Genomic DNA, 23,679 nt, shown 5'->3' with positions numbered 1-23,679 from the left:
AGTTTTTTACTGAAAATCCAGCAGCTCCATCAGTGTTCAGCATCTTTTCTAACTCAGTACCTTTACTTGGTGAACATACTTTCACCTTGTGGTTTCCTGATGTTCATGCTGCACTGATTGTTGATATCAGTGCTGTGATGCAGGCAGGTCTGACCTCTCTGACTGCACAGCAGAGATCAGCAGGCAGATTTTTCTAGTATTAAACTCATACTTTAAGTAGAAACCAAGCCTCAACAACCAACTCTTGAAACGGAAGTCAATACCAAAGTACCTTAAAGTCCAGTACCACTGAGGGTCACTAGGTCCAGGCTGCAAAAAAACTCCTATAGACTGCCATTCAAAAATAGCTTCTTTTAACAAATGCAGAGTCAATACATTATTTCTGCTGGAACAAAGTCACTTTGATGTCATCAGCTAAACTCACTCCCTTTGATGGGAGTTCTGCAGGTCCTTCTGAAAATAATCCCACAATTCAGTAGATATATGTTTCAGGATTGATTTGATTGGCATGTTTGGTCTGCAGTGATTGACAGGTTCAATCACACTGACAGCCTCATTCATCAGTGAGCTTTTCCAGTTTTGCTTTGATTCTGTTGTGATGTAATTGCTGCTATCTTCTCGCTGTGAGTTGATGGAGTTTAACATGTATTTTCCACCAAGAGTTTTGCCCTTTGTTAGCTTGTCTTGGACAGTCTGTGGTTCACTTTAATTATGATTTGTTCTTTTTTAAATGACCCTCAAAAAATTCTAATATTCAGATTTTTTTTTTGTAAATGCTTAATAGTTTGGAGTTTTATTGCCCTTTCTATTTAATTTATCATTAAGTGGAATGTGCATACGGGTCTTTTTTCTCTTGTTTTTGAACATTAAGAACATTCAGCTGGTGGACATGGACTGGACATTCTTATATGACCTATGCAATGGGCCTTGCCTGTTACCATGCCGATGATGCTCTGTGATCATGTTGTGTTACTTTTCCACCCCATTTCCTATATTTGCAAGGTCCTAGCTCCAACTGGAAGACATGGTGTATAAATCCCTTCTCTGGCTCTATCCATCTTTAAATACAGTCTGTGGTAGAAACACTGTCCTTTATCTAATTCAGAGCTGCAGGGTTTCGACACAGTGCTTTTGGCAGCACACCCACCTTAAATCACATGAGTATTTTTGGCGTGGGTGGCCCCAGTGGGAATCAAAGCCACACCCATGCACTGTGGGGGACTGACAAAATAAATTTGCTGGACTGTAGGTGAAGTAAAAAAAAAAAAAAATACATTTTTAACAAAATAAATGTAAAAAATGTTTGCATATGTTAACGGTCATAGGTTAAATTTCATACCAAGTGGACAGTGGCAGTGGAATTTGCATTATGTTCTCTTTTTTTAGCAATAGATAACTTACTTACATGTGTTCTTAACTCAATGCAGCTTACTCTTAAGTCCACTGAAACAATATGTTTATATCCCTTCTCCTAGATTTCATACCAAATGAATTTATACACATAAATGACAGGTCATCTACAGGCTGCTTCTGCATCACAGTTTTAGCCTGGACAGAAGGCAAAAAAGACCTGGTACCATCTGTGTCTTTGTAAGGTGAAACGGCAAGTTAGCAGATGGAAATTTCATTATCATTCATTTAATTAAGCCCTGGTTTAGCTACGTCAGTTTTCTTTGTCATTTATGTAGATTAAAAAAAGAAATAAAAATGATCAATTTATTCATATGCATGTTGTTCTCTCTATGGTGAATGAGCAACTTTTCACATGTTTTTGACATCTCACAGAAAAGCCAGTAAAAATAAAATAAAATAAATCGGAGATGAACTGATAATGAGAAAAAAGTTTAGTTTACAGAAGTAGCAGCTACAGGTGCACTTTCCATCTGTTCCCTTAGCTTTTCAAAGATTTTATAACATTTTCCTAATTTATTGAGTATCACATATTGTGAGTTTATTTTACTCTGCATTGATCATAGATCAACATGGATTAGAGCAACAGATGAAAATTTAAATGATTGCTGTGATATCTTCAAAACCAACATGCTGCTCCTATGAGTGGCCCTCTCTGCATGTGTGTGTGTGTGTGTGTGTGTGTGTGTGTGTGTGTGTGTGTGTGTGTGGGAGTGATGTATGTACAGAGGGTTACACAGGGCTACTCTCTCAGAAACCCATCTACCCCCCGAGTGAGGAGGGCCGGCTTCTTTCTCAGGCCATGTTCTGTGACAAGAGAGTCTGGGTGTCATCTGACAGATGAAAATAGTGTGTGTGAAATGGACACCGTGCTAACACGCAGCCAGGCTAACCACTCTGCAGTTTAATGGTTTTACAACGCTGAACGAGCAGTGCTAGGCCGTCGAAATCGTGTGTGTGTGTATGTGTGTGTTATACACCCCTCCCGTGCAATTAAACGTCTCAGCAGTGTACCGGCATTCTTTAATCAGTGTGTGTGGCGTGCTTGTATGTTTAAGTGCTTCAGAGTGCAGCAGCGTTCTCATATCAGTGTGTGTGCGTTTGTGTATGTGTGTCTCTTTCCTCCTCTTGGCTGGCCTGTCTCCTCATGTTTGGACATATGTTGAGTTTTATTTCACTGAGACATCAATCCTGCTGGCCAGCTGTTAGGACAGCTGCTCGCTCTGTGCCTCTCTTGCTCTATTTCTCTCTATCATTTGCTCTGGCTCTGTCTCTCTCTATCTCTCTTCTTATCTGCCCATTTCTGTTGATCTACCCCTCACTCTTCTTTTTTCTTTAATATCACCGTATTTTTTCCCTTTTCCAGGCTGTCTAATCTGTATTATTTATTTCTGTGCTTTATTAATCTTGCTCTTTCTTTCTTTCTTTCTTTCTTTCTTTCTTTCTTTCTTTCTTTCTTTCTTTCTTTCTTTCTTTCTTTCTTTCTTTCTCCCCCCTCTCTCTCTGATGCTGTGGGGTCTGCAGCTGAAGTCACACCACTGCCATAAATTTGGAAGTGCAAAGTGTAGCTGTCAGCCTCCATTTACACACATTCAGTAGCGAAGTGAAGACACGAAGTGATTTTTTCAGCTGCGGGTGTGTTACACAAACATCAGGCACCCACTAGAACATTGGCCTTTGTTATTTTTAACCTTAGCTAATTTTTCAGATTAATGTTTTTTTCTCTTTACCTTGGCGTTGACTGCACACTCCTGAGCTCCGAGTTATTGAGCTCTGGCACAATTTCGTGTGTGTGTGTGTGTGTGTGTGTGTGTGTGTGTGAGACAGAGAGTGGTTGACACACTTTATGTCAGGTGATTTATAAGGGAACTTATGAAGTGTTATAGAATATGAAATGTGCATTAAATACTGCATATCTAAAATCAGGTGTTCCCGTTCCTTCAACTTTCACACTACAATCCGATATCCAAGAGGGAGCATTACATACTGATAATTGCCGTACAATCAATATTCCATAGCTTGATGAACATTTTTCATACATTCAGTCACATTTTATCTACACACACAAGTGAAAGGTACTTATTTCACTGATGAAACTCTCAGAAAGCAACACTTTCAGAGCTGATTTTGGAACTTGTGGTAACAAACTTTGAACCTGCTATAAATTGAAAAATTAATTTGTTAATCAAAACTGGTGGCCACAACATAAATTAAATGACCTGCTGTATTGTGCTCACATTATCCTGTGATTTTATCATATATTGGGAAAATATTACAAGAGATCACACACGGACACTGAGAGATCAGGAGACAGGAAGAGGTAACAGAAAGACAAACAATCTTATAGAAGACTGTGGCACACTGTGTATTTCTTGGCAGCGGCTGTTTGAGGCTGTTGATGCTTGCCTGCCACACACACACACACACACACACACACACACAAACACACACACACACACACACACACACACACACACACACACACACATAGTAAAACACACAGTAAGTTGCCTGTGGCTCATGTAAAACACCCAAAACACTGTCTCTTGGCAGGTTGGCGTGGGGACAGGTGATAAAAGTGTGTTTACCCTAAACAGCTCGCTGGCTGCCTCAGTGCTGATTTACTACGACTGTGTTCCTGAATCCAATTCTTATCTCCTTCACCTTCCTTCTGTCCCTCCTAAACTTCATTTTATCCCTCGCTGAACACGTATGTCTTTCTCCACTCATCATCCCTGCTGGTAAAGAAACTAAAGTTAGAAACTAATCTCATCATTAGGGGAGTAGAAAAAGCTTTGTTTATTAGTTGTAATGTCTTTTTCATTCAAGGGAATGAAGCTTTTTTTTGTGTATGTACATATCAGTACTCATTCATTTTAATATGGTCTTGTGAAGGAATTCTCACTTGTATTTTTTCTCTTCCCTTTTCTCTTCAGTCTCCCTTTCATCGTCTTTTCCTGTTCCCTTGCTTTTTCTACATCTTTCACTCGTCTGAACCGTTTACATATGAGATGAAACAGGAATCTTCAGCATCCTCAGCGTCGTCGTTGTCTGTCCTCCATACTACCTTTCCCATCCCTCTGCCCCATTTTTCTTTCCATGTGACCTTCCTCACATCCCCATCCCATTCATGCTCCCTCTCCCTCCTCTTCTTAACCCATCTATCTTCCACATTTCTCCTTCGCATGACGAAAGAGCCGGTGTTCTGACGGCGAAGAATTTTTATCCACCCTCCTATCTAAACAGCACTTGATCCCTGACTTGTTTGCAGCGACAGATAGAGAGCCATCTAGGGTAAAACATCTCCCTCTCGACCCTCTCTTCTTTTCTTCTTCCGCCTCCCCCCCTGCTTCACACCGCACCCCTCCCACCCCCCACTGTCTGCTCATCTGATCTGTTTATCGGTACGAGGGGTGTAAATTGTGCATCACAGTACACACACGGTTGACTTACGCAGATGTGTCTTGGAGTTACAGGTTGTATTTTCGTCTCTAAGTGCTACCATAAATTGCGCTCTGGGATTTTGTTTGATACAAGGCCCAACGAACGACTGCACATTGGTGTCTTTAGGTCTTGCGATGTGAAAAAAAAATTAAAAATCCTGACCAGGACCTACAGCTTCATTGCGTTACTGACTGTAAATGTCACCTATTGAATGGGATATACACAACTACACATCCAGCGGAGCCAATTGTCCAGCGAATCGATGAAAAATAAGGTGGGTTCCATTGTCCTCAGGGTATGGAAATTGTCTTAATTGCATTACTTTACTAAAATGTGCACCATCTGTTTGGAAATGCCCCCTGTTTTTTTTCCTCAAACATGGGAAATCACCATCAGAAATTAGTTTAATTTTTAAATTGTTTCTTGTTATGTAGCTGTATGCCACCCTCCCTCACTGCCACTGTCGCGCTCGTTGTTTACATTGATCCCATGTGATCTGGATGGCTGCATTAGCTTATTTACAACAATCATAATCCGACTGTAAACATGCAGGGCTTTAATGGACTCAATGAGGAAGTTGTGCTCGGCCGGCGGACGGCATCTCATGACCACACAATGGGCCCCATACGCACAAACTAAACATTAAGCCATTCACAATAGACCATGTGCCCTTATGAATGACTATAGCGCCTTTTGTCAGGATAAAAGCACCACAAATGAGCTATTGTCTGACTTAACCATTCTAAATCAGGCAAGCCCTCAGGGGCATGTTTTCCACACAGCACCCAAGAATGTCTCCTTTTTGTGCGTATGTGTGTTTTTTTTGACATCCTTGGTGACTGAGGCTTCGGCATGGGGCCCTGTGTGACCATGACACCATCTGTGGCGTGTCCACTGGCATGAAAACCAGAGTGTACACGCAAACTCAGGAGGTTTAAGGAGTGTGTGAACATGTACAGTATGCAGAAGGAAAGCAGGTATTATATTCCTGAATGTGGCAGAAAAAGTATTAGTTTTTAAAGCTTTAATCCTTGACTTCACATCAGCTGCGGTTATTGGTGACAGACATGCAACAGAAGAGCAGTTCATTTTACCTGTTTACTGCACACCTAAACAAACCATAGATAAAGTTGCTTCATGGTGTCACATTGTGTTGTCTTTATGATCTTGTATTATCCGACTAAGGGGTCCTAATGAAAGATATGTTTGTGCACTGGGTCTCATACCAACAGGAAACCTAAACAACCACATAGACTGTTTGACTCTGACCCGAGGAGTACAATGTAGCACAGACAGTTTCACCTATGTTAAGATACAGTGGTGTAATGCTTAGTTTTCTAACAGGTAGTTATTAATGTGAAAGTAGTAGTAGTAGAGTAGTGTTCATGCCTAAATCTAACCAAACAGCGAGTGAAAATTAAAAGTAAAGGAGTAAAAATAGAAAATTTTGAATAAAGATCACATACAGGGTGCAAAGCCCAGTGTCCTGTGTGAAGGTTTAACGTACAAAAGTGTTGCCGTTCTAATTTAAAGGTTAATAGAAGAACTGACTTTTAATTTGAGACCGCAGTTCTTTGTTGTCATGGCTACAGTACTAAATATGTGGTTAAGGTTATCCAACAGTGACGGTTAAAAGTAACCAAGACCACTGATTTGCCACAGGAAACCAACGGCAGCCTTCATTACAAAGTCCAATGTTTTGTTGACCCTCCATCCACCCCAATCTCTTCCCTGCACAGACTTAATGACTGTAAAACTACCCCACCTCCATTGCTACAATCATAATCACTGCAGAAACTAGGGGGCGGGAGCTGTCACAATGATAGATAACTGTGGGGCGTAATAAGCTACTTATATGTTTTTTTTTGTTGTTTGTTTTTTTGAGAGGACAGTCACCATCATACACTATGCGTGTGAATCACTTCCTGTGAATCAGGCATGTGTCTGGATATGCAACTCGAATCTTGCACAGGAAAGGCAGATACCATCATGAACAATTTACTATGTACTGTTACTTACTTTACTTTTCAACATACATATATAGGTAATGTTCATTTCTGGAGATCACTGACTACAAAATGTGTAACTTTATGTAAAAATAGACATATGAAATGACTGTAAGTATTGTGCTGTGTAACGGATCATGTAAATTAAAATTTTATTATATGGTTGAAGTAGTACACTACTGATGTATGGCTTTACGTGGTATCTTGATGTTGTATCTGATTGCGGTGCCTTTACTCACTTTAGAAACAGCTACGCACTTTAATGTTCAACAATGCATAACATTCTAATCTGAAAATGTAAGGTAATTACACTTGGCAGACATTTAAGTGGCGTTAAAACCAACTGAATGTAGCATAAAATAAAACCTCAACACTTAAATATCTGTACTTCATTGCAGATACCGGACAACATACTTTACTCTGTGCTTTCTTGTGTGTCTTTCATAGACAGGTCACACACAAACACTCCTACTAGCACATGTGCAGATGTCTGTCTCTCTCTGTTTGTCTCTCTGCTCTCTGTCTGGTGAAGAATTGAAAAGTTCTCATTGTTTAAGTAAAGTTCACAGCAGGACTCCAATTGAACAAATGGGACTTTATGAATCTTATGAGACCACGTGTCTATGATGTCTATTATCCTGAGGCTATGAGACACATTGTGAGAAAGAAGACAGCCACAAATAAGACCCCGTCCCTGAACAATGCGGACATTCTCATTTGGTCAGCTGAATGGCTGCTGCCTTTTTTTTTATTTTTTGGGGGGGGAAGAAGCAGGAGGAATAGTTTCTTGTTGTCATGGTAAGAAATCTAACAATTCTTAGGAATGTGTTGTTGTCTTTCTTGTCCTTTTCCCACTGTCTTCTCTGTTCTGTCCACTTGCTCCTGGTGCGTCACAGTTAATTGATTGCAATAATTTTATGAGGGTAACTGTTTCCTGTGTTGTTGTTTTTTGTGTAGAACCGTCTTGCATGGAGAGGCTCCTCTCCAAGGACTGGAAGGAGCGTGTTGACCGCCTGAACGCCAACGAATTGCTGGGGGAGGTGAAAGGTAAGAGTTAGACAGACAATGTCCAAACCAAGGCCAACATCCACATGTGCAACTACAGCCAAATGTATATTCTCATTCACACAATCAGATGTTAAGGTTTAGTGGAGGCAGACAAAGAAAGAAAGAAAGAAAGAAAAGAAAAGCGGCCTTTTCCTGCAGTAGATACCTTTGTGAAATCTACATATCCTCAGCATTTGTGGAACCTCTTCTTCTTGTGCTTTGGTTCACCTAAAGATGAACCATGTTATAAAACGAGTAAATGGTATGTGCACAAGAAAAAAGACACAGTTTTGCAAAGCTAAATTCAAGGGTAAGAAACGGTCAAATAAGCTGTAATTCTCTCCACAGTGTGTATACTTTCAGTACGCTTCTGCATATGAAAGCAACAGAGTAAACGTTCAGCCAGCCTACCTGTCGAGGAGTGAAGGCAGCTTTAAACACCAACGGTTGTAATTGTGTCTTTGATTAAAGGGTGTGTATGAGAGGAGAAGCTGCACATGGTCCAATATTTTTGTCCGCATCAACAAATAGCATCTATGAAGCTGTAAATTGCACCGAGGGAAATGTCTTCCCGGCCTGCTCTGGTATTCACAAGTGAAAATGGATGCATTGTGAGGAGATCTTGCTTTAAAAATTCACACAGCGGCTGCAGTCGGAGGGAATGAAATGCATATAATCATTTTTAATGATACAGTTATCATGTCTTATGATATATTTTGCCTGTTAAGGATCCGATCAACAGTAGTGATTATTTACATATTAAGTACTGTAAATACAGGATAAAATCATCATAATTGACATCATTAACATTCATAGGTTTTTCTTACGTACAAAAAATAACGCTATGTTTATTTTCAGTTAAATAGATTCAGATTAAATAGAATCAGATTAAAATATGTAGACCTGATTAGTGTTCTTTTTCTTAACTTAGCTTTACAATTATCTTCAAGTTATCAACTAGCTCATTTGCATTTTTAATTACTTTCTTTTGACTTTCTATAGTTTCTACATATTCTGAGCTGCTGTTGCTATTGTCTGCTATGATGTATCACAGCAGTAAATGTGTCGAGCTGGTCTGGTTAGTCCAGTAAATGACAGAAAAACACACTGTCATTCTGGTGTCACTTTTAACTTATTGCATAACACTTAGTAGACTGCAATACTATCTAGTTATTTGTGACCATTACTAAGTTCACAACCCAGGAGGGCAATTGCTTCAGTTTTGAAATGTCAGTCTTGTCAAAGTCTGTTTACACCCGTTGAATAAAAGAAAATTAATAGATCGTGATGGAAAGCATGTGACTTTGAAAAACTGATATATTGGCAGAGAGAAATGCTTTTTGTCATGGCTGCTACAGCAGATTCTGTTTGTGTGCCGTAACATTAGTCGTTAACGGCTGTGCAGTGGAGCTGCTCTCAGTGAGAGAAACCGTTTGTGATCGTCTCCTGCTGAAATGGCAAGTATTTCCTCTGTGGAAAGTGGAAAAAAAAGGGACTATAGAGAGCATTCTGCAGCAGAACAGCACAGACATTGACTTTCACTGTAGGACGGATATCTGACTCTTTCTTTCAAACTTTAAATGGGGGTCTGAGTTTTTTCTTAAGTCTGATAAAGATCATAAGGAAACTACAAAAACAACAACAAAAACACTGTAAAGGGCACTTGCCACCCTGAGGGTAGTCTCTCAGGCTGTGCAAATTTAGCCTCTGTCATTCTGCCACATATATCTTAATATCTTCACTTTCCACATCATGTGAGGAGGCAGATCCATGGGAAATATATTTTAGAGGAAAGGTACAAGCAAAGTTACATTAACTACAAACATAATAAGCAAATATTGTTCGTTAATATATAGGGATACGTGCCAAAACTTTAATGTTAAACTTAAAGGTAAAGTGTTCACTTTACCTTTACACTTTACAAAGTGTATTTTATTTGTTTTCAGCAAAAATACACTACTAATATTTATCAATTGTTGAAAGGCACTGTAAAAATTTGCCCCAGTGACTTGAGGCGTAACACTTTAATTAACATTTAACACATTTTTACTAATTACAACCAAAGTAGTTTTGTTGTGTACAGCTGATACAGATGTGGGTCTGAATGCAAAATAAGGGTCTCTGTAGTTTATTGTTGTGTGCTTTGTGCACATATCATCCACCATGTCTTAAACATTCAGTAAAGGAGGGAACACGACCTCTATATTAGTCCTGCATGGGCAAGAAAACTCTTAAAAATGTCGTTTTAATGGACAACCATAGCACACATTTCATTCTTTATGTTTATAGTGGTAAACGGTAGCTTTATGCATCAGCGTTGTATGTAATGAAATTTAGCTAGCAGTAGTTGAAATGACTTTTTCTTTCATTTGTGTAGTAGAAAACTTTCTGATTTATTTAAATACATTTTGTCTGTAATTCAGTGGCAGTATGACAGCAGCATGTCTGTCCTAGTCATACAGTAAGGCTGGACTATGCAGTATATCAATGTCTTGTCTGTTAGTTGAAGACACCAATAAACATGCATAAATATAGCATGTACAAGAACATTCATGTACATAAATGATCACTCACACATGCACACAGATGCCTCTGTTCGTCCAGCTGTGTCCTGTCTAAAGAAACGCTCTGACTGAATTCAAGTATTTTATTTCTCGATGGTTGAAATGAAGCCCGGTCTGGCTGACCTAAATACACAAAGACAACTGTTGCTCTGTGTCTCCTCACACAACAACCTGAACCTATTTGTTCAGTCGCAGTTATTTTCAGGGTGAAGAAAACTGATGTCCTCCTTTTATCCACTGGAACATTTACTTATTACTGTACACTTCAACTTGAAATATATTGTGCATTCATGTTTATTTTATTTAACACTATACTTACTGTTGCACATATAGGCATCTGGGAATATGCCAAAAACAAGTATATTTACTATGGAGCTCTAGCAGGGAAAATAGGGAAGAAATGTGACATTTTAAAGACCCTTTTGACGAAAATCCAGTTTTTTAACTTATTGCTCAGATTCACACAGCCAGGGTTTCATACGTAACAAACCTAAGGAAGCAATCCTGTGAACTTGCAGGGTGGGACTTTCTGAATCATTATTATTCTTCAAAATCATTTTTTTGCAAAATCTAGATGCGGTTTCTTGTCAATTGGGATTGAAGTTAATTGAATTTGCTCACAAGTAACTCTTAGGTAACACCAAAAATCACATAAATGTTTTTGCAGCATATTTCTTACATCTTAAATGACAAATTGGGTGTTTCCATCACAAATAATCATCTTTTATTCATCTTCACACCTCTTGCTGAAACTTTTCTAACGTACTTCTTATTGACATTTGGGAATTTTTTTGAAATTCTGGCGTTCACATTTTATTTTTCCATGCAAAGTCAGAAGGCTCATATGAACAGATGGATGGAAAGTGTCTGATTATACTGTCAGATGCATGAGCTGGCACATCTGGCAGCAATAATCACATTCACATTCAAGAGTCACTTTAATCATCTTACTCATTGGAATCTTTTATTTTTATATATACATATGTTGCTGTCTGTCTGGAGGAGTGAGCTGTTTGTCTACAACAAACCCAAATGTGTGCAGATCAGATGGGATATCTTTGTACCCTGTTGCCCTGACGAGGTCGTGGGCACATGTTTTGACAAAAACGCAGTGACGTGGTTTGTTTTGGGGTCAAATGTCAGCGTGTTTGTTGCGGTGTGACAGTGAGGAGAGGGTTTAGTCATCCGGAGCACCGCTGGGAGGTTGGTGCCGAGCCGCCATGGTGGTGAAACACAGTGGTTTGGCAGAAGCTCAAAGCAGTCAGAGGCATCAATATGTTAGACTGAGGTGTGATACTGTGAGTGGGTGATGGCTTGTGTGCATTCTTATGTGTGGTTTTTGAGTTTGAATGTGGGAGTTGGTGTGTTTGTGTGTATTTAAAGGGAAGTGACTGAGACACAACTTTGTCATACAGTGTGTGACTTGATTGGCAGTAATTCACTTACTAAATAAATAACAATAACAGAAAAAAAAATCACATTTTCATACATTTAAACATCCTTCTATGCTTTTCCTGCACTGGGTTAAAGTGCAGTAAGAAGAGGAGTGCACCAGTTCACTACTAACAACTGGACCAGTGTACCTTCATATTAAAAGATAAAGCTCTTGTAAAATAAATGTCAATTTTTTTCACACATATATTTGTGTATTTGAATGTGCACATATATATATATATATATATATATATATATATATATATATATATATATATATATATATATATATATATATATATCGAAGCAAAGGCAACAAGTAAATAATATATATAATATTTAATTATGTGCATAAATATGCAATATGCTGTTTTTTTAAATAAAAGTAAACAACAAAAGTAAACAAAACAAACTCAACACTACAACAATTTGATTATATTATGCCCTTTTAAGTAAATGTTGTAGCAATGCTTTTATCTCCCTTGTGATATTATTACCTAATATTGTTAAGTACAGAAATGAAAGCACACTAGGAGAGGAGCAGAGGAGCTGAGAGCAGTAACAATCCACCAACGTCTCGTGCAGAGTGAAGTGTTGTGGTCCAGAGACAGATCATCCCATCATCCAGACAGAATGAGAAAACAGTTAATAGCTCTCTGTTTTGGCTGCTACCCTCAGCAGGTGTTGGGAATAATCCTGATGGATGGAAAACGGAAACGTCTCAGATGATTATTGGTGCCAGAAGTGTTGAAGGAATGCAAGGCGTAGAGTTTGGAATGCAAAACCCGTAATCCACAAAGATGAATCATAGAGCTGTAATCGCAGTTGTTGCGATTACACAATAGGCTTTTCTTCACTGCAAGGAATGTAGGAATAGGAAGAAGTCTGTATGTGTGAGTGTGTGTTTTAAGACACGGCAGGATTATAAAGTATCCATCAGTGTTGCAAGACTGAATTGGCTGAAGATACAGGGAGGGAGGGAAAAGGGAAGAAAAGATAGAAGGGCGGAGAAGAAATAGTGATAACAGCAGAGGAGGAAGGAGGTGATGGAAAGAGGAAAAGGGAGGAGATGGGGCAGAGGGGGTGAAAAAGAGAGGAGGCAAAAAAGAAAACTGATGAGTGAAAGGAAATGATGCAAGATGGGGGGATGAAAGAGAAGAAGAGAATGAGGTGAGGCAAGAGGAGAAGGGGGGTAAAGAGACAGAACTAGGGGAAAGGAAGATAGGACAAGAAGGTAAAGAAAGCAAATATAAGTGAGAGATGGAGAGGAGAGGAGAGGAGAGGAGAGGAGAGGAGAGGAGAGGAGAGGAGAGGAGAGGAGAGGAGAGGAGAGAGGAGGAGAGGAGAGGGGAGAGGAGAGGAGAGAGGAGGAGAGGAGAGGAGAGGAGAGGAGAGGAGAGGAGAGGAGAGGAGAGGAGAGGAGAGGAGAGGAGAGGAGAGGAGAGGAGAGGAGAGGAGAGGAGAGGAGAGGCCACAGGGAGAACCTGGACTTGGAAGTGGAGTAACTGATGGGGAGGTCTTCTGGGGAAAACTGAAAAAAGAAAGAAAGCATGAAAAAAAGGGGACAAGAAGAGGAGAATGTTGCCTTTGATACAGGGGTGCTGAGGGGTAATTTCTGTGTGTGAGTGTGTATGTGGGAGGGGGGGTGGGGGGGCAGTCTGGGGTACAATAGGAGCCTGACAGGACTACAATGGAGACTCTGTTAGTATGCAGGTAGTGTTGGGGCCACCCTGCAATCTCCCCACATGGCCCCAGGGCAAGACCTTACACACAGACCGACAGACACACATGCACACAAGAGCAAGAACTTCTAAACAAGATAAACTTCACTGTGGATATGTATGAGTTTATGTTCCACACACTCGAGGACACGGCAGCTCAAGCAAGACAGATGAACTTCCATGTGTGATTGCACCCATTCACACACAAAGAAGACTCAATGACTGAATATGAAGTTGTCAGTCTGCTTAAGAATCGCACACAAACACACAAGAGCATTGACAGGAGCTTTGAGATCTGGCAGTGTTGCATTGCTAGTGCTGTAGATGATGAGAAATCTTCTTTGACCTCTGAGTTTCCATCATCAGATTGTGTGTTGCTTCTATAAGGGGAGTTGTTGGAGAGATGAATTAAGCTTTGTGCATGTTGGTGGCAGTTAACAAATGAACCCAAACCAAATGAAAATACATTCACAGCCAAAGGACAGTTTTTTCACATTCAGTGAAAAAAGCTAAAAACAAAACACGCTTAATTTGAGTTTTTCTTTAACAGCATGGGCTGTAATTTGCGTGTAATATGGCTAAAGCGTAACAAGCAACACTAACAAAAACAAAAGGACATAGTTCTGTTTTCCTGCCACAGGCAACAACACAAGTCACACTAACATTTTAAAGACTTTTAACCTTCTTTAACAAAATGTCCATAGTCATTCTGCATTAGCTATTTTGTTTGCTTCGTTATCACTGACTCTTTCATTGACTGTGTGTAACATCCAGTCACAATAATGCAATTTTATAGCTTGGCCACTATAACCTCTCACTTCTTGCTGTTCTCTTGCTGATACACTCGGGCCAACATGACTGGCATCCATGTTAAGGCTAGATTTTTGGTTTGTTAATTTACCTAAAAAGTAATTTTCATTTACATTTGTTGTCATGGCTGCCAGTGGCTTGGTGGTTAGCACCTTGCAGCTAGAAGATCTGGTTCGCATTCCGGCCTTCCTGGGATCTTTCTGCACGGAGTTTGCATGTTCTCTCTGTGCATGCGTGGGTTTTTTCCGGGTACTCCGGTTTCTCCCACAATACAAAAACATGCTCAGGCTAACTGGTTACTGTAAATTGTCCGTAGGTGTGAATACGAGGGTGATTGTCTGTATATGTAGCTCCATGATAGACTGGTGACCTGTGGTGTCCCCTGCCTTCGCCTTAAGTCAGCTGGGATAGACTCCAGTCCCATTGCGACCCTAATGAGGATCAAGCGGTATATAGATGATAGATGGATGGATTTGTTATCATACCATGGGGCTGACTCCCAAAAGTGTGCTTAAATTTATTGGTATAGTTTATGTGGGATCATCTTGTCGATGCTACATTAGCAGCAATTGCTAGTTTGCAGGAGCAGCAAGAGATAGCAGCAACTAGAACTTTTGCTCCAAAATAAGAGGATGTTCCAAAACAGACTGATTGCTTGACCTCTGCTGCTTCTCAATATCTTTGAGATTTACTGCTTGCAATGCTTACAGAACACCACATTGTTTCCTTTGTGCCAAGTTTTGTTTTTTTTTTTTTTTTTTAACATGCATCCCTGAGTAGGTGCAACCATTTTTCCCCACACACCATGGAGGACAGCAATGATGCTGTTATGTTGCTGAATTGCCTAATACCTGCCCTACTGCAGTTGAATGTTCTCATAAAACCTTTAATGTCTCTTATCAACCACTTATCTTTTCCAAATGACTTCACACTTGACAATGCACTTCCTCTTCAAACTGACAAGTTTGAAGTAGATTAGATGAATGTTAAGAAAGACCAAAACCACATACAAGAACACTCACACACACAGAGAGATTGCTTGATTTGTTAGTGAGATGGGGAAAGTTCATAAAAGGGAAGTTAATCAGCAGACACTGATACTGATCTGACAAGTATTGCGGTAAAGAAATGCAGCACACTTCTAAGTGCAGCTTGGTGATCAAAAACTGCTGTGATCTATTGTCACAACATGCCAAGACTTTGATAGTAAAATTACACAAGATTATTAAAGATAATTTCAGTTTCTTTATCCAGTTGGTCTTGAAATAAGAATCAAATATTGGTGGAACTATAATTGTCTTTTGTGATGGCTTTAATGTAATCTATTCAGTTTACAGTTAAAAAAAAGAATCTCACTGTTGTTGGAAAAAGAAACCTCCCAAGAATGTCTCAATCATAAACCTGACAAAAGCCTTTAACGGCTACTTATTTTCAAAGGTTAACTCAAAGCAATTTTATTGTTGTTGGGTGCAGACACTAAGTGATGACATGTAGAGACAAGATAGAAGATAATAAGTAGTAAGATGTAACTACAAGCCAGATGATTTATGGGAATTTAGGAATGAGAGTTTTGTAAAGGGCCAGACAACTTGTTTTTTATTTTGGAGGCATTTGTTGGAGGTGTGCTTTGTTCAGTCTCTTTTTGAACAGCAGCACAGCCGATTTTATTATGGACCTTTGCAATGTGTTTTAAATTGATACTTTATTGACAAGAAATTTTATTTTCTGCTATCAATCATCCTAACCAAAGAACTGTGATTTTGCTTGACTTTGTGCTTCACCTGACCAGGATGTCCTCTTTTGTTCTCACATCCACTGCTGATTGTAACTCTTTCTAATTTCATGTCCAGGTACACCAGAGTCGCTGGAAGAGAAGGAGCGCCAGCTTTCTACCATGATCGGTCAGCTGATCAGCCTGAGGGAGCAGCTTCTTGCTGCCCACGACGAGCAAAAAAAGATGGCCGCCTCACAGCTGGAAAAGCAGCGACAACAGATGGAGCTGGCCAGGCAGCAGCAGGAGCAGGTAGGGAGGGACCGAGAGCGTGCTGGATGGGGTGGATTGGTAAATGCAGGTAGCGTGTGTGCAGGAGCCAACTCTTTGTGGTCTGGGTGAAAGCATTTTTGATGTTTTTTTTGTGCATGATATGAATAACACATGGTTTACACTTGCATGTTTGTGCATGTTTGCGTGTGTGTTTACAAGATAGGCAAATCACTAGTTGGAAGTGAACTGACAAAGAAAATAAGAGGAGTGTGTGATTGACAGAGGTGTTCAAGTTGTCAGTTTCTTAAGAATTGGAGGGATTAAGAAGAATTAATAGGTCACAATTCATTTCCATTATTCCTTGCAGGTGTTCTAGCATTTTATTGAATAAGTTGATTGCTGAAATTTGAGAATACAGGGGCATAACAAGGCAAAAAGCAGATTCACTCAAGCTGCATAAATTCAAAAGAGCCACCAAACTTTCCTCACTGTTGGCTTCACCTTCAAAGCAAGTGGTTTGATCAGCTGTTCCCAACTTACATCTCTTGTGACTACTCAGTCCAAAGCAGCTTCCTGCAAGTAACTGTCTTTGAGGTGGAAGAAATTCATTTGAAAAGTGATGCCCTCTTCTTGCAGTTTTTTATTGGGTGAACTTTAACAGATAGAACTATACTGTAGAGTATTAAAAAAAAAAAAAAAAGAAACAATGTTTTTAAGAGGGAAATAAGAACCTCAGCTGTGTGGGAACGCTTTGAGCCAAGCGATGACAAGACAAAGGCAGTGTGCCAATTATGTATTGTGAAACTGGCCTGCCAGGGTTTCAGAACAAGCCTGAAAACTCATCTGAATGCTGAGAGTAGGAGACAATTGTCTATAGACCAGGATTTAGGTGGCACACTTAGTCTCTGATAGCTACAGTCCAAACAAAACCAGTAGTTTTAATTAAAACATGTACTTGGAAAATAGTTGCAACTGTTGCTAATACTGCAACTCAAACATGAAGAGAAATGTGAGAACATATGGGGCGATTACTGGAATTTAAAAAAAAAATCTAACGATAACTTATTGGTCTGTGCATCTTCTCTCATCGCAGCCATGAACATCCTCAAACACACACAATATTGCAGTTCCAAAAGCCGTTAACTGAGAAAAGAAATAGAGATAAAAAGATGCCACATGTATTGTATCACCCTCATGCTGAAGCACAGCGATGTGCAAGACCAAATGTTGATCTCTCTCAAAGTCGCAAATAATCCCTGTTAATTTGCTGTCCAGAGCCCCAAACAATGTTATTCCATCCAGCCCAGTTAAAAATATGTGAACGTTTGTATCTGAACGCCTGAGTGTAGCTTCAAAAGTTGTAGATGTGTGTCTTCAGGTGTCAGTTTGAGATAAGAAAAAAACATTGTTTGACAGAGAGAGAGAGAGGGAGGGAGCCTAAGCAGAGGAGTGTTTAGGTGAGCAGCTCTTTGTTTTCCCTGTTTGCCGACACGTTACTGTAGGTCGGCATACGACAGGCTCTGTTTGGACAAGTCCGCGCCTCCCATCACAACACATTCCACCTTTCACAGCTTTACAAAGGAACAGGCAAGATGGAGAGAGTGAAGAGAAAGACAGATTCCAATATCAGCCAGTCATTTGGCTGTTGAGACTTGATAGGATAATGCCCTACAGACAAACCCTAAGAAATCTGCCTTTAATGAAATATGACATGTGTGCAAATGGGGCGCCGCCTCCCATTCAGCAGCCTGTAATTACATTTCGGAATAAATATACTAAACGACTCCTCAAGAAAAAAGCAAGGCAGCTGCTTTACTTTTCTGGATCAGAATGGGCGGTATCAAATAAATGACGTGCAGGCACTTTAAGGATTTTAACCTCACGCAACTGGCCGATCCCAGCTGCCCGTCACTAGATGAGAATCAAACCTTTAACGTTTGGCTTCAAGAACATCAAAACAACAAAGGAAGAAATGATCGCCCCGCCTGTGTATATGTGTGAGGGCGTTCCAGGGGCATGCTGGGTGTTGTTGGTTAGTGTAGTAAACATGTCAATCTCACAATATTCAGTGTCAGTTAAGAGATTTGTTCATGAACTTGAACCACGCTGCTGATTGCGTGAACTGAATGCACCATCCATCAAACTGAGGCTCTTTAGAGATAATGATCCGAGGTCAAACAGACACACAGCTCAATGCCACTGTACCTCCTTTTCTGATTTACTGTAGTGCATTCGAGACATTTTTGACCTCACTGGTAGTTTTCAACAGCACAGCTCAAGCTCTGGCTGCCATAGTTTGCCTGCTGCCTTTGGAGGACAGACACATCCTCATCCTGATATTAAGCACCGGATGACTATCTTGTTTCTCCACTCGTCTGCTTTTCTATTCAGTGGTCTTGAACATTTTTCCCTTTATTGATGTAGGGTTGTCATAATCTCTTTTTCTTTTTCACTGTCTCACTCAGTGTTAAAACAGTCTTGAACTGATTTTCAGTCAGAGTTTGTGTCACCATGAATCCAAAACTTGTATCTCGGAGCAATAACCTGCCATTCACCAATTATTAAAACAGGAAAAATAATGAAAAAGCAATCACAGTGCAAAATGTAATGAAAAACACAAAATAAATTACCATTCTTGCGTGCTGTTTATTTTTTTTTTTTTACTATTTAAGAATCATGGAGTGGATATTGTACAAAAATACATATTTTTGTTTGATTGATCACCATTTTCACTCTATTACTTTGTGTGTGTGCAGATTGCCAGACAACAGCAGCAACTCCTGCAGCAGCAGCACAAGATAAACATTCTCCAGCAACAGATCCAGGTGAGTAGGCAGATACACCTCCTAAATTATCCACTTACACACACACACACACACACACACACACACACACACACACACACACACACACACACACACACACACACACACACACACACACACACACACACACACACACACACGCACACACACACGTATTTTGTTCATTCCTCACATTTCTGAGCTGACTCTTCGTGCCCTCTGCAGACTCCTGTCATTTCTTCCCCAGAGTCTCTTCTGCTTTTTCCATCTTTGTGAGGATGCTGTTAATCTCTCGTCTTTTGTCCTCTGCCTGGATGATTTAATTGTTTTACTTCAGCTCTATTATCAGTGTGCCGTGTGTGATTGGAAAACGACAACAACACAAGAGGTCACGACATTTTCTTTTGTGCTCTGCCTTGCTATTGAGAGGTTCGACAGCCAATCTGCAGATACACACACTAACACACAGTGGTAACCCAGTAATTGCCCTGGTTATAGCCGGATCATTCACTGTTGCATTGATCACCGAGTGATCGATATCCCAGCATCCCCTGGGCCTCCTACTTTTTCTCTCACTCCAGCTGTCTGAGTAGCAACATGTGTTTCTCTCTCTTCACTCTAGCAAGTATTTCTCTTTTCTTTAACCAAATGATTTAGTTCACCTTTACTCATGTACTTGCATACACTACTGTACAAAAGTTTGGGGTCATCCAGACAATTTCATGTTTTCCATGAAAACTTCCACTTTTATTCATGTGCTAACATAAGTGCACAAGGGTTTTCTAATCATCAATTAGCCTTTCAACACCATTAGCTAACACAATGTAGCATTAGAACACAGGAGTGATGGTTGCTGGAAATGTTCCTCTGTATCCCTATGTAGATATTCCATTAAAAATCAGCCATTTCCAGCTAGAATAGTCATTTACTACATTAACAATGTCTAGATTGTATTTCTGATTCATTTAATATGAGTGTAATGTGCTCATGCTCATTGTAATATGATGTTTTTTTTATTTACTCAGTTTTTATATTTAATAAACTGACTAATTGATTAAATGAACTGAAAATCAAACAATATAAGCTTGACAAGAAAATGTAGACACATGTGAACATATCATCTTTTCCCTATAGACGGAAACATGCAATTGCTGTTTCATTCTCACTTCATATTTATCCCTGCTTCTGTTTCTGTTTTTGTTTTCCTTATCCACATCCATTCATACATCTGTTTCACTGAGTCACCTGATGTACTGAAATTCATGATCCGTGCGCTGTATACACATATATACTCCCCCAGAAATTACCACCAGCTGTGAACCAAATGCTGGTAAATTTGCTCACTGTGGCTGATAGCCATGTGGGAATTTAGCCAGTTAGAATGTGATCGGTGTATTTTTTAAGTGATTGAACTGCTGCTAAATTACATCAACTTGTGAGACTGTCTGAATCCACTTGCTGCTGTGTTTGGTTCCACCTCATCCCATGCCCGTTTACCCCCCATCGGTCCCGGGCTTTGGATCTCCCTGTGTGCCGGAGGTGTGATGTAGTTAATGAGGGCTTGTTTTTTTTCCCCTCGCTTCTTCTTCTTTCTTTTTCTTTTTTTATTACAAGGCCCCACCCTTGGATCTTAATAAAGCTCAGATCGGACTTCATTAGAGCACTTAGCCCCAGGGGAGAGCGAGACCATAAAAACCAGCTTCTGCTCGGATCCTCTTCCACGCTGTGAAGCGCGGATACTGTGTCTTAGTTGGTTTTTAAGATGAAGGGATGTGCAGAAAACAGTTCATGAGCAGCTTGTTATCGTGGAGAGCTTCCCAAGTGTCTGCTTTAAATTCAGGTGAAACTTAGTACACTCTAATTACTAACTCTAGTTTCAATGTTGAATTAAATTTAAAATGGCCAGAATTGCAGTCTGCTGTTTTGTAAATGTACAGAAACTTATACAAAAAAAGAAAACCAAAACAAAGAATTTGCTTTCATGGAAAAGTTGCAAAATATTGCCTGCACACAGCTGGGTGTGCGGCAGCTTCATGTTATTGAAGTTATTTTTGAAACAATAGCATTACTTGGCAAACAAACCCTGCTCGTAAGCAGCATATGGTCTATCTACTGTACAGAAGTTTAGAATTATAATGGCTGAGCTCCAGGGTTTAGTCACTGGGGTATGGGCTGTTTACGCTGTGTCGGATGTGTGTTGGCCTTAAACACACAGGCAGCACTGCACCGGTCTGTTTCCACTTATCAAATCCAGACCTGAGCTCCTCTCAGGCCAATACTCTGAGGAGCTGACCAAATGCTACTGTTTCAGCTGAAAAGAATAGTCCTCAGTGTGGTAAAACCACTTTTTAGAAGTGCCAGTTGTTGTTCATATCTTAATTTGAAACACCAAATGTTGTCCAGATGGAAAAAATAAGAAACCAAAACAAGTTTCTCCTGGTACACTAAAATAGTTGCAACTCCCTAATGCTCAGATTTCAGCATAGACATGCTATCTGTTGTATTATCATGAAAAAAAAAACCTTAACCAAACTCCAGCTTTTAATTTTTGCCTTATTAACTTTTTTTGGCAAATTTTATAGATCAGCACTGATGTGTAAAAAAAAAAAAAAAAACTGCGTGGATACAATTAACAGCAGAGCGAGTGCTATTTTCAGCCCATTTTTCCGTTTCTGCGTCTTGTCGTACCTTCTTTGGCTTCTGTCCCTGGATGGTGTCAGTGTGTTTGTCAGCCAGTGTGGTGGTGGGGGGGCATAGTTCAAAGTGACCCAGGTTTCCTGTCATGTGGTTTTAAATGGTGTGGAGAGCCAGCGGGGGATGTCCACGGGTTAAAGCAACGCTTCCGAAGGCCCCATTCTGAAAGATATGGTTACACACACATACATGTGGGCACACATACACAAAAGTGTAAATAGAAGCACGAAGCAACTGATATTAAGAGATAAAATGCATACCTACGCCTGCACACATATATACTGTATGTAGTTTAGTTACATAATAGCAAATAGTAGTTTAGGCATCTGATTTAACTTAAAGAGGAGATGGTTGACATTAATGCACATACACACACAGAAACAGACAGACACACACACACACACAAAACCCACACTTGCTCAAAAAGCATACATGCACACACACACACGTGCAAAAACAGCTCACACACACAGTGGCGGCGGCCCTTTGTGTGCCGTAGGCAGAGCGGCCCAGCCCAGCCTGGTGGCTGACAGGCATGTGTCTTTGTTAAGTCAGTTCTTATAATGGCTCTCATATGTGGCCCATTTCCTTCAGGCCCACAAAGGCACAGGCCCTAACCGCACCGCCCGGGCCCTAGCTAACGGGCTAATTAATGACTGCAAAGCCGCACTCCTCCTCCTCCTCCTCCCTCTCTCTGTTCTTCATTTATAACTCTTCTGTCTCCTCCTTCTCCTGCCCTGCTTTTCCTCTTGGAGTTATTTTTTACCCAAGTGTTGCTTTTTTATTGTTTTTACTTTTCATTTTTCTGATTTTGCGTCCTCGTCTATAATTTCAGTATGCTGCCTCCTGCTGAAAGGCCTTCTGTTTCTCCCGTATATGTTGTGATTAATTAAAGCGAAGGTGTGGCTTTGACCAACATCCATAATCTAAGCATCTGACACACAACTAGGGATTTGTAACAAGTCAATAAGCTTCAAATGTAGTATTTATCATCCTCTCTTGAAATTACTCGTTTCATTACTGAGTCATAGCCAGAAGCTTTTCTCTTGTCAGTAAAACGCCGGTGTTTGGTGAGGTTCCAAAGAGTCGGGGTACTAAACCTGTCTAAACACAATCAGGCACAAACACAATAATCCACACACTCACAAACATGCATAAGAACTAATGGAGCAGGCAAATGGCTGTTAGATAGACAGGCAGCTCCTACGTCAGCACATACAGCTTCAGACACAATGACTCGGAAAGCCACAGAAAGCCCATAACGTCGATTGGACTCACCAGCTATGGAAAATGGCTAAGTCTCGACTTTAACTTGGCTCTCTATTAACCTGTGTGTTAGTAAGCCTAAAGAAAGATGCTATGCGCAGCATATAGTAACTCTGTGTTCTTCAATTAAAATGTGTCTTTATTGTTCCCACATTGGTGTGATGGTGAAAGAACAAAACTGAGCCATAATTCTTTGTAAATATGTTGTGTTGTTACTACACTGAGCTAATTCTGGCCACTGAGTGAAAGCAAGACATGAAAACTAACTAAAAGACTTTTAAATCTGATATTCTAGTCTGGCTCACCGGATGTAGACTGTGGGTATAAATCTGCCATTGGCTGCTCATTTCATGTGATTTTCTCCTTCCCTTCTGCTTTCTACGTGTTTCCACTTAAAATTTTCCCTCACTGCAGGAAAGAAGAACAACAGCCTCCCAGTAGCAACCTGCTGAATGACTGGATTGTGCAATAAGGCTTGGCTCTTTCTGTGAATAG

At 40.1% G+C, this 23,679-nt stretch overlaps 1 protein-coding gene across 9 annotated transcripts in view; it reads left to right on the top strand.

The window, feature by feature from the left end:
• Positions 1–23,679, top strand: part of LOC111577802 (transcription factor SOX-6-like) — a 108,758-nt gene that overhangs the window by 50,486 nt on the left and 34,593 nt on the right. For all 9 annotated transcript variants that reach the window (XM_055009127.1, XM_035954642.2, XM_055009126.1 and 6 more), the window contains 3 exons: positions 7,818–7,907; positions 16,287–16,459; positions 19,177–19,245. In XM_055009127.1, coding sequence (XP_054865102.1) covers positions 7,818–7,907; positions 16,287–16,459; positions 19,177–19,245 — 332 coding nt within the window. The remainder of the gene's footprint in view (positions 1–7,817; positions 7,908–16,286; positions 16,460–19,176; positions 19,246–23,679) is intronic.

This window comes from Amphiprion ocellaris, chromosome 3, assembly GCF_022539595.1.
Source record: "Amphiprion ocellaris isolate individual 3 ecotype Okinawa chromosome 3, ASM2253959v1, whole genome shotgun sequence".
NCBI lineage: Eukaryota > Metazoa > Chordata > Actinopteri > Pomacentridae > Amphiprion > Amphiprion ocellaris.
The sequence above is the reverse complement of the archived record's forward strand: the minus strand, read 5'-3'. Positions and strand labels throughout refer to the sequence as shown.